The sequence below is a fragment of the Dysidea avara genome, chromosome 10 (genome assembly GCF_963678975.1).
Source record: "Dysidea avara chromosome 10, odDysAvar1.4, whole genome shotgun sequence".
Classification (NCBI taxonomy): domain Eukaryota; kingdom Metazoa; phylum Porifera; class Demospongiae; order Dictyoceratida; family Dysideidae; genus Dysidea; species Dysidea avara.
In genome coordinates this window covers 4505745-4519365 of record NC_089281.1, presented here as the reverse complement: position 1 = coordinate 4519365, position 13621 = coordinate 4505745, and the positions used below count along the sequence as shown (strand labels likewise).

At 38.1% G+C, this 13621-nt stretch overlaps 1 protein-coding gene across 1 annotated transcript; it reads left to right on the top strand.

The window, feature by feature from the left end:
• Nucleotides 1-7: 7 nt before the first annotated feature.
• LOC136268050 (xanthine dehydrogenase/oxidase-like) lies at nucleotides 8-13022 on the top strand. Its single transcript, XM_066063285.1, has 37 exons — nucleotides 8-282; nucleotides 630-691; nucleotides 1508-1606; nucleotides 1652-1728; nucleotides 1776-1858; nucleotides 2609-2777; nucleotides 2827-2900; nucleotides 2953-3099; nucleotides 3152-3254; nucleotides 3784-3848; nucleotides 3894-3971; nucleotides 4024-4131; nucleotides 4219-4285; nucleotides 4336-4436; nucleotides 4496-4654; nucleotides 4702-4779; nucleotides 4832-4873; nucleotides 4927-5022; nucleotides 5167-5224; nucleotides 5307-5462; nucleotides 6745-6824; nucleotides 6928-7037; nucleotides 7181-7285; nucleotides 7340-7418; nucleotides 7782-7896; nucleotides 8063-8143; nucleotides 8195-8304; nucleotides 8357-8411; nucleotides 8467-8525; nucleotides 9106-9270; nucleotides 9334-9462; nucleotides 10981-11111; nucleotides 11166-11297; nucleotides 11384-11507; nucleotides 11557-11653; nucleotides 12023-12130; nucleotides 12839-13022. Exons 1-37 carry the CDS (start codon nucleotides 55-57, stop codon nucleotides 12904-12906), a joined length of 3798 nt encoding a protein of 1265 aa, XP_065919357.1. The 5' UTR covers nucleotides 8-54; the 3' UTR covers nucleotides 12907-13022.
• Nucleotides 13023-13621: the final 599 nt, after the last annotated feature.

The window sequence follows — 13621 nt, the reverse complement described above, 5'->3', positions numbered from 1 at the left end:
AGGCTCACAGGCGCTTAACTCGGGGGTCCAAATTCGCCTCCTCAATATTTAGAAATGTCAGCCGTTGCTCCCACTACGAATGTATCGTTCACGCTCAATGGCGGTAGCGTGCAGGTGTCTAATGCAAACCCCAACACGACTTTGAACGAATGGATCAGATCGCAGTATGGATTGACTGGGACTAAAAAGATGTGTGGAGAGGGAGGTTGTGGATGCTGTGCAGTGTCCGTATTGAGGAAAGATCCTACCACGGGGAAAGACACGACCATATCTGTTAATTCTGTAAGTTTGATACGATTGACCGGAGTCCGGCAAAAAATCCCCGCAAAAAATCACGCCACAGGGGCGTGGTTTGTGGCTGCAGTGCTCTGCTTGTGTGTGCCTTACTGCATGCATGAACAACTCTTCTCTATGACATGCAAGGCTTGATTTGTAGCTACTCCTTTACATGTCAGGTCTACTAGTTTACATCTGGACATTACTTGCTAACTGTTTTCTATATACAATGGGACCTGTCTTACAGCACCCTCTGTGTAAAGGACACTTACAAAATTGGTCAGTCCCAAAATGTCTATTATATAGAGGTTCATGTAGTGTGTAAGATAATTAAATAAAATGTATTTTTCCAGTGCTTGTGTCCACTATACTCGGTTGAGGGATGGCAGATCACTACTGTGGAAGGAATTGGCAAGTAAGCAGCTAGTTTATGGTGTGCATACTGAAAATTTCACTGACCTCAAATCGGCAAAAAAAAATTCCGTCTAAATATTTAGGCCATCATGCATGTGTATATTGTCTTGCCTAGTTCTGATTTTTTGAGAATCATGGATATGTAATATATCTCAGATTAGTGTGTTATGGTAGGCACATTGTACTACAAACATTAGATGATACAGGAAGAGTCTATCCTGTGTACAACAATACATTTTAAATATAATATTTTATATGGACGGTTACTTGTGAAGAATGCTTATACATGTGCAGTACATAAGGAGCTACTTATCTACTGTATGGCTTACAATGAATGTGCATCAGTTTCTTTGCTTTGTCTCAAAGAATTTACATACATACATACAAGTCTTGTAAGTTGGATTAAGGACTATGCTATACCTTATACTGTCACTCTAGCATGGGGCCATATGGGCTATAGTGGTCTATTATTCGTGCATGATACAACTAAGCTGATTCTATGATATATGCTTACTATACAGGTTGGTGTCACTCTGTGGTAGTAATAGTGTATTCTGGTCCAATTGTATACTACTACTACTACCGTGGTTGGGTTTACATCTCAGTAGACAATTGCCTAGTTTCATTGGAGCAACTGTGTATTTCTAGTTAAATATGTTCTGTATTTGAACAGAACTATGAACAGGCTTTAAATTATCTGAATGATTCACTTTTTCCATGTATGTGACCATTTAATCAGGGTACTGAGTATAAAGCAATGTTGTTGTTGTTTATCAAATAACATGTCTGTACAGCAATGTATTCTAACATGATGTAGTTCTCGTGATGGTTATCATCCAATACAAGAGAGGCTGACACAGTACAATGGTAGTCAGTGTGGATTCTGTACTCCAGGAATGGTGATGAACATGTACAGGTTAGTTGAATAGTTAGTGTAGATCAGTTGATGATGTGAGTGTAGTCTCCTTAAGGAGTCACCCACTCCTACCAAGCAGCAAATTGAAGATGCTTATGATGGCAACATCTGTAGATGTACAGGTTAGTGAGTATGGTTGATGTTGATGTGTTATAATGTGACCTTTTAGGATATCGTCCTATCCTTGATGCTATGAAATCATTTGCTGTTGATGCTGATCCAAAGAATGGAGGGAAATGTATTGACATTGAGGTAAGTTAAGTGCGTGTGTGTGTGTGTGTGTGTGTGTGTGTGTGTGTGTGTGTGTGTGTGTGTGTGTGTGTGTGTGTGTGTGTGTGTGTGTGTGTGTGTGTGTGTGTGTGTGTGTGTGTGTGTGTGTGCATGTTAGTACACGCGGGTGCATGCATATGTATGTACCAATTCACCAATATTTTTTTCGTTTTTTGAGACAAAACACTTGTTGACATCATTTTAATTTGGTGAATCCTTTAAGCATCACAAGCGCATTCTACAGAGTTATGTGTTAGAAAGTGTGTAATCCTGATTTAGCTGGTCACACTCAAGTTCAAGACTTCCTTTATCCATGTGTATCAGGACTCCAACTTGGGAGAAATAGCTACTTGTGTTTGGAACAAAGTGGGATGGAAATGCCAGCAACTTATAGCTGTTGAACAGCCAACCACAATAGTATACTCTGCAAATCTTGTAAATACATTTTGACACTGCATACTGCTTTGCTGCAAGATTCAGGTGGGACTTTGGGTACCCACATCTTCACCTGTGGGACATGGTACAGCCTCCTGTGAGTTACTAGCCCTGCCTTACGAGGATTTGACTCGCAGCACCTGAATGGATGTCCCAGGACTGGTTCACTGTAGTCGAATTAAGGCTTTGCTCATGTGCATGCATGCTTGCGTGTATTTGTGTGTGTGCGTGTGTGTGCGTGCGTGCATGCGTGCTTGTGTGTGTGTGTCATGTGTTTGTCATTATACTATTATTTAGGACTTAGCTGTTAAGAAGTGTGGTGTATCATGTCCCAAGTTGTGTGTCAGTGCAGGACAAGTATCATCAACATTGTGGTTTAGACCAAATGAAGTGGTAGACATCTTTACTGTGTTCAGCCAGTATCCTGACAAGAACATTAAACTGATCACTGGTGATACTGGAAGAGGTGAATGGATAGCAATAGTGTAGTTGTGTTTGATCATGTCATCTTGTAGGTGTGTTTAAGAATGAACCACTACCAGATGTGATTGTTGACTTGAAGACAATCAGTAGTTTAGCCAGTATTAGGGTTAGTTGGTATATTGTACATATAGTGACTATGTTATTAAACTGTTCTACAGGTTGATGATAAAGTATTGTCTGTTGGTGCTACTGTTTCACTCAATACACTCATTGCTACACTGGAGTCACACAAAGACTCATCTCCTAACTCTTTCCCACAATTGGCTGACCACCTGAAGAAAATTGCCAACATGGCAGTGAGAAATGTTAGTACATTAATGTACTGTCTCACATGTTATCATATTGTGACCACATCAGATTGGATCCTGGGCTGGTAACTTGATGTTGACTCATGATCATCAAAATTTTCCTTCAGATGTTTTCACCATTATGGAGGCTGCTGGTGCCACTGTCACTGTTGGTAAGGTTGTAGACATGTTATAAGAAGTATGCTAGGATGTTCTGTGTTGCATGCTGGTTTACTGACTGATGCATATAGTTTATTGTTTCCTCAAGCAAGAAGCTTTACTACTTGCATTTCTCCAGTCTACCCTGCAGTATAACAGTGACTTGGTGACCAGGTACCACTCAGGTACCAGCTCCTGAGGCAGCACTACTAAACTGTAGGAAGACTGTGCCATGTCTTACAGATAGAGGTGGCAGATCTCAAAGCTCCATAACAACTCCAATATTGCTAACGAGACATGGACAATGGGTCATTTTCTTCCCCAGTTGATACTACACAGTTGTTGGAGTTTTTGCTTTCCTTCATTGCAGAACGTTACATATACCACTTCCTAGATTCCTACAGTTATACGTGTTAGTACGTATCGACTAATAGCAGGGATTTCTTGTTCACCAAGCTTTTTGTTTGGTCATGTTATGTATATACTGCATAGTTTGTATGCTTATGTACATGTATAAATGGTGTATGTATATTACACATGTAGCATCATCATCACAGAGTGCATCTCACTCACTAACTGACTTCCTCCAGTTGGACATGAAGAACAAGGTTAGTGATGTACACTACATTGTGGTGATAGTGGATGTTGTACAGGTGATCACTTCACTGGTCATACCATTCTCTACTGCTAACACTGTAATGAGGACCTTCAAAGTGATGCCTAGACACCAGGTGGGTATGGAGTTGTTATTACACCATTGTTACCTGTGATCATTTCTATTAGAATGCTCATGCCTATGTCAATGCTGGTTTTAGTTGGTCAGTTGACTCCAGTACACATAAAGTACAAGGTTCTCCCTCTATTGTGTTTGGTGGACTACAAGCTCATGCTGTAAGTGTGACAGTGTACACTTGAGATAGTGTACATGTCTCACTATACTGTGTACTAGTAGTCTGTATATTGTTGGATGGTTTGTAGGTTCATGCTACGAAGACTGAAGCTTTCGTGGTTGGGAAATCTCTAACTGACCCAGCAACTTTGCAAGGTATACTTGTAGGTGAATAAAATTCTTTTTAGTTCATACCTTCCTTATAGGAGCAATGAAGGTGCTTCAGGAAGAGTTAGTAGCTACAACAGTACCACCTGAAAGTAGTGAAGCTTATCGGCTCAGCCTTTCCTATAGCTTGTTTTATAAGGTTTGTGTGTGTGCATGCGTGTTGAAGTATTCTAATGGAGCATTCATCTTTTTCTCTAGTTTTATCTGGCCAGCATTCCTGGTAACATCAGTGATAAGGTGAAATCAGCTGCTGTTCCATATGTTAGGCCAGTGTCTCAGTCGTACCAGTCTTATGACACTGTCAAGTCAGAGTATCCTGTGACTGAGCCAATGACCAAGTTGACTGCTAAACTACAAGTGTGTATGTTAGTGTGTGGTAAGTTATGATGAGGATTATGTTGTAGGCATCAGGAGAGGCACAATATGCTAGTGACATTTCACAAGCTGAACAGCTATCAGCTGCATTTGTGCTTACTACAATGGTATGTGTATTGTACGTATGTGTTTGAATTGTTATATGATAAACTGTTACAGGCCAATGCTACAATAGAGAGTGTAGATACATCAGATGCACTGGTAGGCTGGTATCTCTATTAAGTTGCTCTTGTGTAATGAAGATGTCACTTTAGAAATTACCAGGAGTCGTGCAGTTCTTGTCAGCTAAAGATATTCCAGGGAAGAATGCATACATTGAACCACCTCTGTCTCTATTTGATGCTCAACCAGTAAGTGCCTACATGGTGAAATGGTATCTCAGCACTACGTATTTACATTGCATGATGGCTTAAGCCATTGTGATTTGTGTACACAATATGTATGGACATTTGTCAATGTATTATTTTGTAGTATAATATTTCTTTTGTACTCAGTTGTTTGCAGTTGATAGTGTGGACTACGCTGGCCAAGCAGTTGGGATTATTGTGGCTGGTACGTATGTATGTGTGCAATAAAATAACCTGTATAATAGTTGTGGATATGGCAATTATGTACTTCATATCTACCCATGTAGACACTCAAACTAATGCTGATCAAGCAGCTAAAATGGTGAAGATCCAGTACAAATCTAAGGGTAAACCAATACTGACTGTAGCTGATGCTCTTCAAGCAAATTCTACATATGAGTACCCTGGGGAGGGAAATATCCTCATGGCTGGAGATGCCAAAGGTGTGTTGTGCATTACTTGAACAATGAATGCTGCAACATGGAAGAATGCTATAATTACGTGTATACAAATGCAGTTATAGCAACTATAGACTAAAGTATGTAGTGGTTAGTTACCACAGTTTTATCAGTACTGCCAGTTCAAGTTAATGAGAGGCTTCTTGTACATCATGTTCACTCTGTGTGTGTAATAGTTGAATCATGTGGTTGACATTGGACTATAAACAATCACAACTTTTATTTGGCTACAGCTTTAACAGGATATAATTTTGTCATGCTTTATACAAGTACACTAAAAAATTTGGAATTTTCAACTAGAGTAGGGACTATAGCACATCGATAAGCAGTGAAAAATCAAGCCTGTAGCCTTAGCCGTTATCAAGTTACGCTTGTCTGAAGGCATCAGTCAGTTACTCACTTACTCAGTCAGTCAGTAGAAAATTCTATCGAATAAAATTTTTTTTAAATTCTGTAGCAACTTGTTGAAAGTGTTTCGGGTTGATCTAAAAGCTTGTCTGGGCTTACTTTCACCTCACCAATACTGCCTCATCGTTGTCAGGGAAAATTGAGGCTGGTTTTTGGGTGATGTTATTTCGTGGGCCACGCCTACTCCTTTGTGGTCCCTACTATACAGTTACTATCGTACTGTATGATAACAGTATTCATTCGAGTGTGGTGTGTGCATACACACATGTGTGTAGCATATCTACATGTACATATCATAGAGTCGGGTTGTTAAGCGCATATATCTATTAAGCGCATATTATTTGTTAAGCGCATGCACATTTCTTGTAATTAACCATGGATAATAAGCGCACATGGCAAAATGTGATGATAAAGCTACACACAGCAAGAAAAGCTGAAAGTACTGAAAAAGTAATGTCTCCTCAAGCGCTTACACCTCCCTTGAGGTTTCTTTTCGCTATGTATACAGCAAATCAGCCATCTGGATAGTGATAATCTCGTTCATCACGAAGGATTTCATCCAGAAATGGAGTCAAATATCCTTACATACTGGCGTGGTGACCAGCACAAACTATTAACTATTCTATTACAACGTAGTGATTCCGTGTTACACTCACCATAAATATCTATTAGGCGTATGCGCCTAACAGAGAGTATGATTTTTACAAGAAGTTTCTCCGAAAATTATAAGCGCATGTGCTTAACAACCCGACTTTACGGTATATGTGTAAAGGCATATGCATAAAAATGGTAGGACATATGTATATTTACGTTCGTTTGTTACACTACTAGTAATTGGTTTGTGTATACATTTTTACAGATGCTATAACAAAGTCTGCTCATTCCATAAATGGTCAAGTGTCATGTGGTACGCAGTACCACTTCCATATGGAGACACAGGTACTGTTACCACATCAAGACTTTATATACACAACTACAATGTTTGTCTGGGTTACTGCTCTTTGCTAAACCTATATCATCTGCTGTATTATGTTTCTTACAGGCTTGTGTCTGCATTCCTGAAGATGACAGCTACACAGTGTATAGCTCCACTCAGTGGATCAATGGCTGTCAGAATGCAGTTGCTACTGTCCTGGGAGTACAAGACAACCGGTATGTGTGTAACACAGTTAGGACCTCCTAACAGTAAGGTCATTTATGTACATGCAAAATTTCAGTCAAGTGAGTGTCCTTGGACAAATGATCATATACCTGTGTTGGAGCTCTGTTCACTTACTCTAATGCGATTTTTATAGTGTGGATGTTTCTGTGAAGCGGATTGGTGGTGGATTTGGTGGGAAACTAACTCGTAGTCACCAAATAGCAGCAGGATGTGCCCTGGCAGCTTACCACACTAGACGGTAAGTGATAATTATCAACCTCAGCTCTATAAGGTATTGTGTATATATTATCAGACCAGTCAAAATTCACATGGACATTGACTCCAATATGAAAATGGTGGGAAAGAGATTCCCATACTATGCAACTTACCAGGCAAGTCCCTATTTACTGAATATTAATATAACATGCAGTGACGGTAGACTCTCAGAATCCCAATGATCTCTTAGCAGTAGTTCAGATGGGTGATGAGTACCCATACACCATACATATACAAAACTTACTCTAACAGAACAAAATACTTAAAAGCCTCTAATTGAGCTCAATTTCAAATAAATGGAGGTATGTTGTGCAAACGTAAGTTTGAAGGTGTTCAAGTTCAGTTTAAGCTTACAGTAACTCTATTCTTTGCCTAGTCTCTGCTACTGTCATGACCAATGTATGGTGGTTATCTTGTAACATGTACCGACTTACTACATACCTACACCAGTTGTGGTTATCATAGTATCATATTGATAGGCTGGGTTTGATGGTGATGGTACAATTAATGGAGTCATCATGGAAGTGGTCAATGATTCTGGTTGTCATAACAACGACCTGTCTCTTGACTTGGCCATGTCTTATATTGACAATAGTAAGTGTAAATGTTACATAATGATAAATATATTAACACATCGATATTATATCAAAGCATTCACAAGTGTTTACACAGAAACACATTATACACCCTTCAGCTGTCATTTTTTTCAGTTGTAGTATGTGGTACTCAAATTACTCTCACCAATTGTTTGTGGTTGTAGCCTATCACATTCCTAACTGGCACATCACCCCTAAGGCTGTGAAGACTAACAACTGTGCTAACACATACTGCAGGTCCCCAGGTGAGTAGGAATCTGAAGGAATACGTATACATGACTTTGATGTACTTGTAGGAAGTGTCCAAGCTATTTTTATAATTGAGTCAGTTATGGAACACATTGGGGAGACACTGGGTATACCATCGGAGACTGTTAAACAGAAAAATCTTTATGAGAAGGGACAGGTATTACATGTTACATGATTATTGCACCTTTCTCTATAATTTATACTCATAGCTCACTCCTGGTTTCATGGAGTTGCAGTATTGTAACATCAAGGAGATATGGACACGTGAGTGTTGTGGTAATGGCTACTAATTTGTATTACATTAGTTTCCATCACTCAGAACTTTACAAATCAGCTGCAATTGACAGCAGAACAGGAATGGTGGATACTTTTAACAAGGTACATACAATGTGTTTTACTGGCCTGTTAAAATGCCATCTCTTGCTATTGTGCTGCACTATGCATAGTTTGCTAAGCAACATTGAAGGATATCTATGTAAAAATTCGTATACTTATGTAACATTTCAGCAACTACTATTGTATTGTTTGTGTTGATATACATTTTCTGAAATTGTGCCATTCCTAAAGATTAAACTACAGCGGAACTTCAGTTATCCGGATCCCAGATTCTCGGTTAACCAAACTACAGAAATGACTGCTCTATTAGAGTAGTGACTGTTCTATTAGGGTAGTTGATACTCAAGATGATAATACTGATATTTTTAAAATGTTCCTTATGCTATTTAAAGGTTAGTTATACACAATTTCAGAGATATGAACTTTTCAGACTTATGAACCACCCCTGATCCCAAGGGGTTTGAGGTTCCACTGTAGTTTAGTCTTTAGGAATGGCACTGTTTCAGAAAACTTATAATGCTATACTTTATAAAGTACTCCAATTGAGCAACCATGTGTGTACGTGCTGTAGCAATGTCTATATGTAGTCATCTTGTGTATCTACCGTTATGTGATACTCTAGCAAAATCGTTGGAGGAAGAGAGGAATATCAGTTGTGCCTGTCAAGTGGGGTGTACTATGGAATGGGACTGGTCCATTTACTGTAATGATCAGTGTTTATGCTGGTGATGGTACAGTAGCTATCACTCATGGTGGAGTAGAGATTGGACAAGGAATCAACACAAAGGTGGTTACTTTCTGTACTGCATACTTTTAGTTACTGTGTCTATGTATGTGCCTACCTACATAGGTTGCTCAAGTTGCTGCTAAAGAGCTTGGTATTCCAATTGACTTGATACGTATTTTGCCAACCAATTCAATGACCAATCCCAATGGTAATATGACTGGAGGGTCAATCACTAGTGAGAGTAATTGTCAGGTAGGTAGATCAGATATGATGTGATGTGTGTTTGAGTATCCCAGTATCTTTATTATGTTACTGGAACAACAGGTGATTTAATATCTGTACAATAACACAATGTTTTGTACTACATCCTTTCCAAAGCCAGAAGCAACCATTGCTATTCTTCATGCATCCCAGTTTTAAAACTAACTTCATGCAGTGTGAAGAATACTGAGACTTGATATCAATAGTAGGATATCAGACAACATAACTACTCAATGGTAGAACTGGTTTTATCTCAGAATAATTTTACAAAGTGTGGTGATATATATACTTCTGGTGAAACAATGACGTGTTTACTTACAACCTGTGAATACTTTGTTGTCCTCACCACTGGTGAGGCAAGTTCATTGGCACTTACGAGGCTTACTTTGTCTAGATTAAAATTCATGTCCAGAGACATTCCTGTTTCCATTCTCCTAGTTGTTTTGTCTACGGAATTGGCTGTATGGGTTTTAACACAGTGGTATTGGCAAGGTATCTTGACAACACCTTCATAGCACAACTTCACACATCAGTTCTGTTTAACTGAATGCCAAAGTGATTGTTCTATTAGAATAGTTAGTTGTATTGCTATGATTGTATTACATTTTACATAAATAATTGCATACAGTGTTTTAGAGTTATGAACTTCAAAAGTTTGGCTTGACTTAAGCTTGGTGAATCAGCATGCGAAACAGGTTGGCTGATAAAAACTTTGGCGAATTTATCATGCAGCCAATATTGATCGCAAATTGAGGAATAAAGTTTGGCAAATTTTTTTCAATTTGCCAAACTATAGTCATGCCAAGCACTTGTTGTTTACAGTATCTGAAGACTGGGTGTTCCCAAATTGTTGTTCACTGTAGTCATCAATTATGAGGGAACAAGATTGTTGAGACAATCTCCTAAGTTCATATAGTTATCTGAAACATGTTGATGTAATGCGTGTATACTCCTCTAGGGGCTAGAGAAAAACTTACTAGCTATGGCCTTAGGCCATATATACCATGTTAATCACATGTTCACGAACTATTTGCCCTCTAGTAGTGGTATCAAAAATGTAAACGATTTCTGGTTGTTTTATTAGAGTATATATGACTGTTCTATTAGAGTATATATGACTGCTCTATTAGAGTATATATGACTGCTCTATTAGAGTATGTAGATGCAAGGGCTAAAACTCTTCAAAGCAGGTCCTACACTTATGACTGCTTGCACAATATTTGGGTGTCTACAGCCATATTAGCACTCTTGATTTTTTGGATTTGCAAAAGTCACTGCCATGCCGCATCCGTGAAACAGAAGATTATTTTGTTGTCTTCCATGTGTCAATAAATATGGTTGTGTCATATCTCTGGTTTGTCACATACTATTAGTTTTAAGTTATCATCAATGAATGACAGTGTGTATAACAGTTTCTTCCTTACTCTAATATTATCAGTACATATTCATGAATGTACTGGTGTATATGCAGAGCCATAGGAAGTTATACACATGTGGCTTCCCCTCTAGGCTATAGTTGATGCATGTAAGATACTGAACAGCAGAATTGATCCAGTCAAACAGAAAATGACCAACCCAACATGGAAGGACTTGATTGCACGTTGTCAGTCTAATGGCGTGGACCTTAGTGCCAAAGCATGGTAATCACTCAATGTGTACCCATATGGTGTGTTAATATGTACATTTCTGTTTAGGGTTAATATGAAATCAGATGATGACTTTGCCTACATGTCTTATGGGGCTAACTGTACTGAGGTTGAAATAGATGTTCTCACTGGAGAAGTTGAGGTGCTTAGAAGTGATATTCTGTTTGACTGTGGACAAAGGTGAGCGTGGACACACATACACACACGCACACACACACACACACAGCACAGTGGTACAGTTCACTTCATGCTTTGTCTTTGTTCAGTATTAATCCTGAAATTGACGTTGGACAAATTGAAGGAGCTTGTGTCATGGGACTGGGTTACTGGTTGACAGAGAAATGTTCTTATGATGAGGACAGTGGAGAAATATTAACTCACAACACTTGGGTATGTTATTATCATTTGTAGATATTGTATTAGTAACATATCATAACAGGAATATAAACCTCCTGAGTGTAAAGATATACCAATTGACTTTAGAGTGGAATTACTCAAGAATGCTCCTAACCCTGTGGGAGTGCTGGGCTCTAAAGGTATTGTCTTGATATGAAAGTAATGGCTGAAAATGTGTGTGCTGTAGTTTCATTGAAAATGATTTGACAATGCTTTGAGTTCCTTACATATGCGTCATTACATTTAAGCCAGATGTATAGACAAAATAATAGTAAATACCGAATACATATTTACTCGATTTATGCTGCACCCTCCACAGTGCGGTACTATTTGAAGGGTTTTATCCTTGTTTCGGAAAATAACTTATTTTTTGGCAAATGAATAATAGTGCTCCTGCGGCACAAATCAAGTATATTAATACGGTATGTAGACTTAAGTCAAGACCTTTTCTGTATTGTTGGTAATAGCTGCTTATTGTGGTAAGTAATCAGTTTTTATTATATCTGTAGCTATTGGTGAGCCTCCCATGTGCTCAAGTTGTTCTGCACTATTTGCTGTGAAGAAAGCCATCGTAGCTGCAAGAAAAGAAATTGATAATAAGGAGTTCTTTCCCCTTGGTATGTATGTAATCAGACACCACACATCCTATTAGTATAAGAGTGATTGCTCAAATAGTAAGGGTAAATGTTGAATTTTTTTTCAGCAATTATGAAATGCTTCTTAACCTTACAACAGAGATCAATTTTTTTTACAGACATGATCCACAACACTATACCTAACCTACATGTCAACAACACTTACAACAACTGTAGCTAGTGTGGATGGTACCGATATTTGCAGTGCTGCACAATTACTGTAAAATTTTTACCCCAATTGAAGATGTATGATAGTTAAAATGTAGAGTTTAGTCAGGAACTGTATTTAGCCCCACCCTTAAATTGTACTTAGCTGCAGGTTCTTATAAATACCCTATAAGTACAAATTTACAAGGTACGTAATTTCATGAGTGAACGAAAATGGGGATTTTTACAGTTTGGGATTACAAGTTTTTCACACAGGTAACTTATCTCTATTGTGTAACATCCTGATTGGCTCAGAAGAAAATTTTGTGAACAGTTACGCAGCTGTAAATTTGTAAAATTTACACTCCTTGATTTTTTTTGCACATACAGTAGTAGTAACTGGATATGTAGTAATGAATGATGGAAGTTTTGACACTACATATTACTACAGTAATGTAAAATACTTTACTAGTTAGACACTGCTACTGTGTTAACACTACTGCTTTTACATATTTGGTCATAGTGATGTTTGGTTTCTTACAGATGGACCTGCTACAGTGGAAGATATCCAGCAACGGTGCTTGGTCTCTCCTTCCCAGTTCACCTTTTAAACCTTTTTATGAGAAATTCAATCTGAAAATGTTTTTGATTTTGTGTATGTTTTTAGAGTTATATGAACAAGATAGAAGTTGAGGCAAATACAGTCTAACAAATTATTTTGACAAAATATTATGCCAAAAGCACACAGCTCTATAGAGTAGCTAGCTACATGTTGAACTTCCACAATCACATCATCTCAGTATGATTGGGCACAATGTGTATTCAGAAGACATGTGTATTGTTCAAACTCTGTCCCATGAATGGGCTGGGTCAGAGCAAACCATAGTTGCTTGCAATATTAGGATTACTGGTATGTGTGCCGCATCTTAGAGCACAAGTCAAACATATCAAATTTATTATGGTGTCTTCAACAATATGCAATTTATACATGTTTATTAGAGTATTTTACACACTGGTACAATAATCCTGACTGCTCTATTAGAGAGTATTAACCCGTGGTTTCCGATTTCCATAACTTTGAGATGAATGAATATCTCTAAGTATGTGCACACTTAAGAAATAAAAAAAATGTTTACAAGGATCTAGATCTATTAGAACAACCCACATTCATCTATGATTCTTACATGTGCATCTATGTCCCAACAGTATGTTTGTTGTAAAACCATCATGCCTAAATGGTGTAGCAATCAAGTAAAGTTGAAAATAAACAGAGTGTATCTATTGTAATAAAATCATACACATTGATTTGCAAATAAATCTAATTGG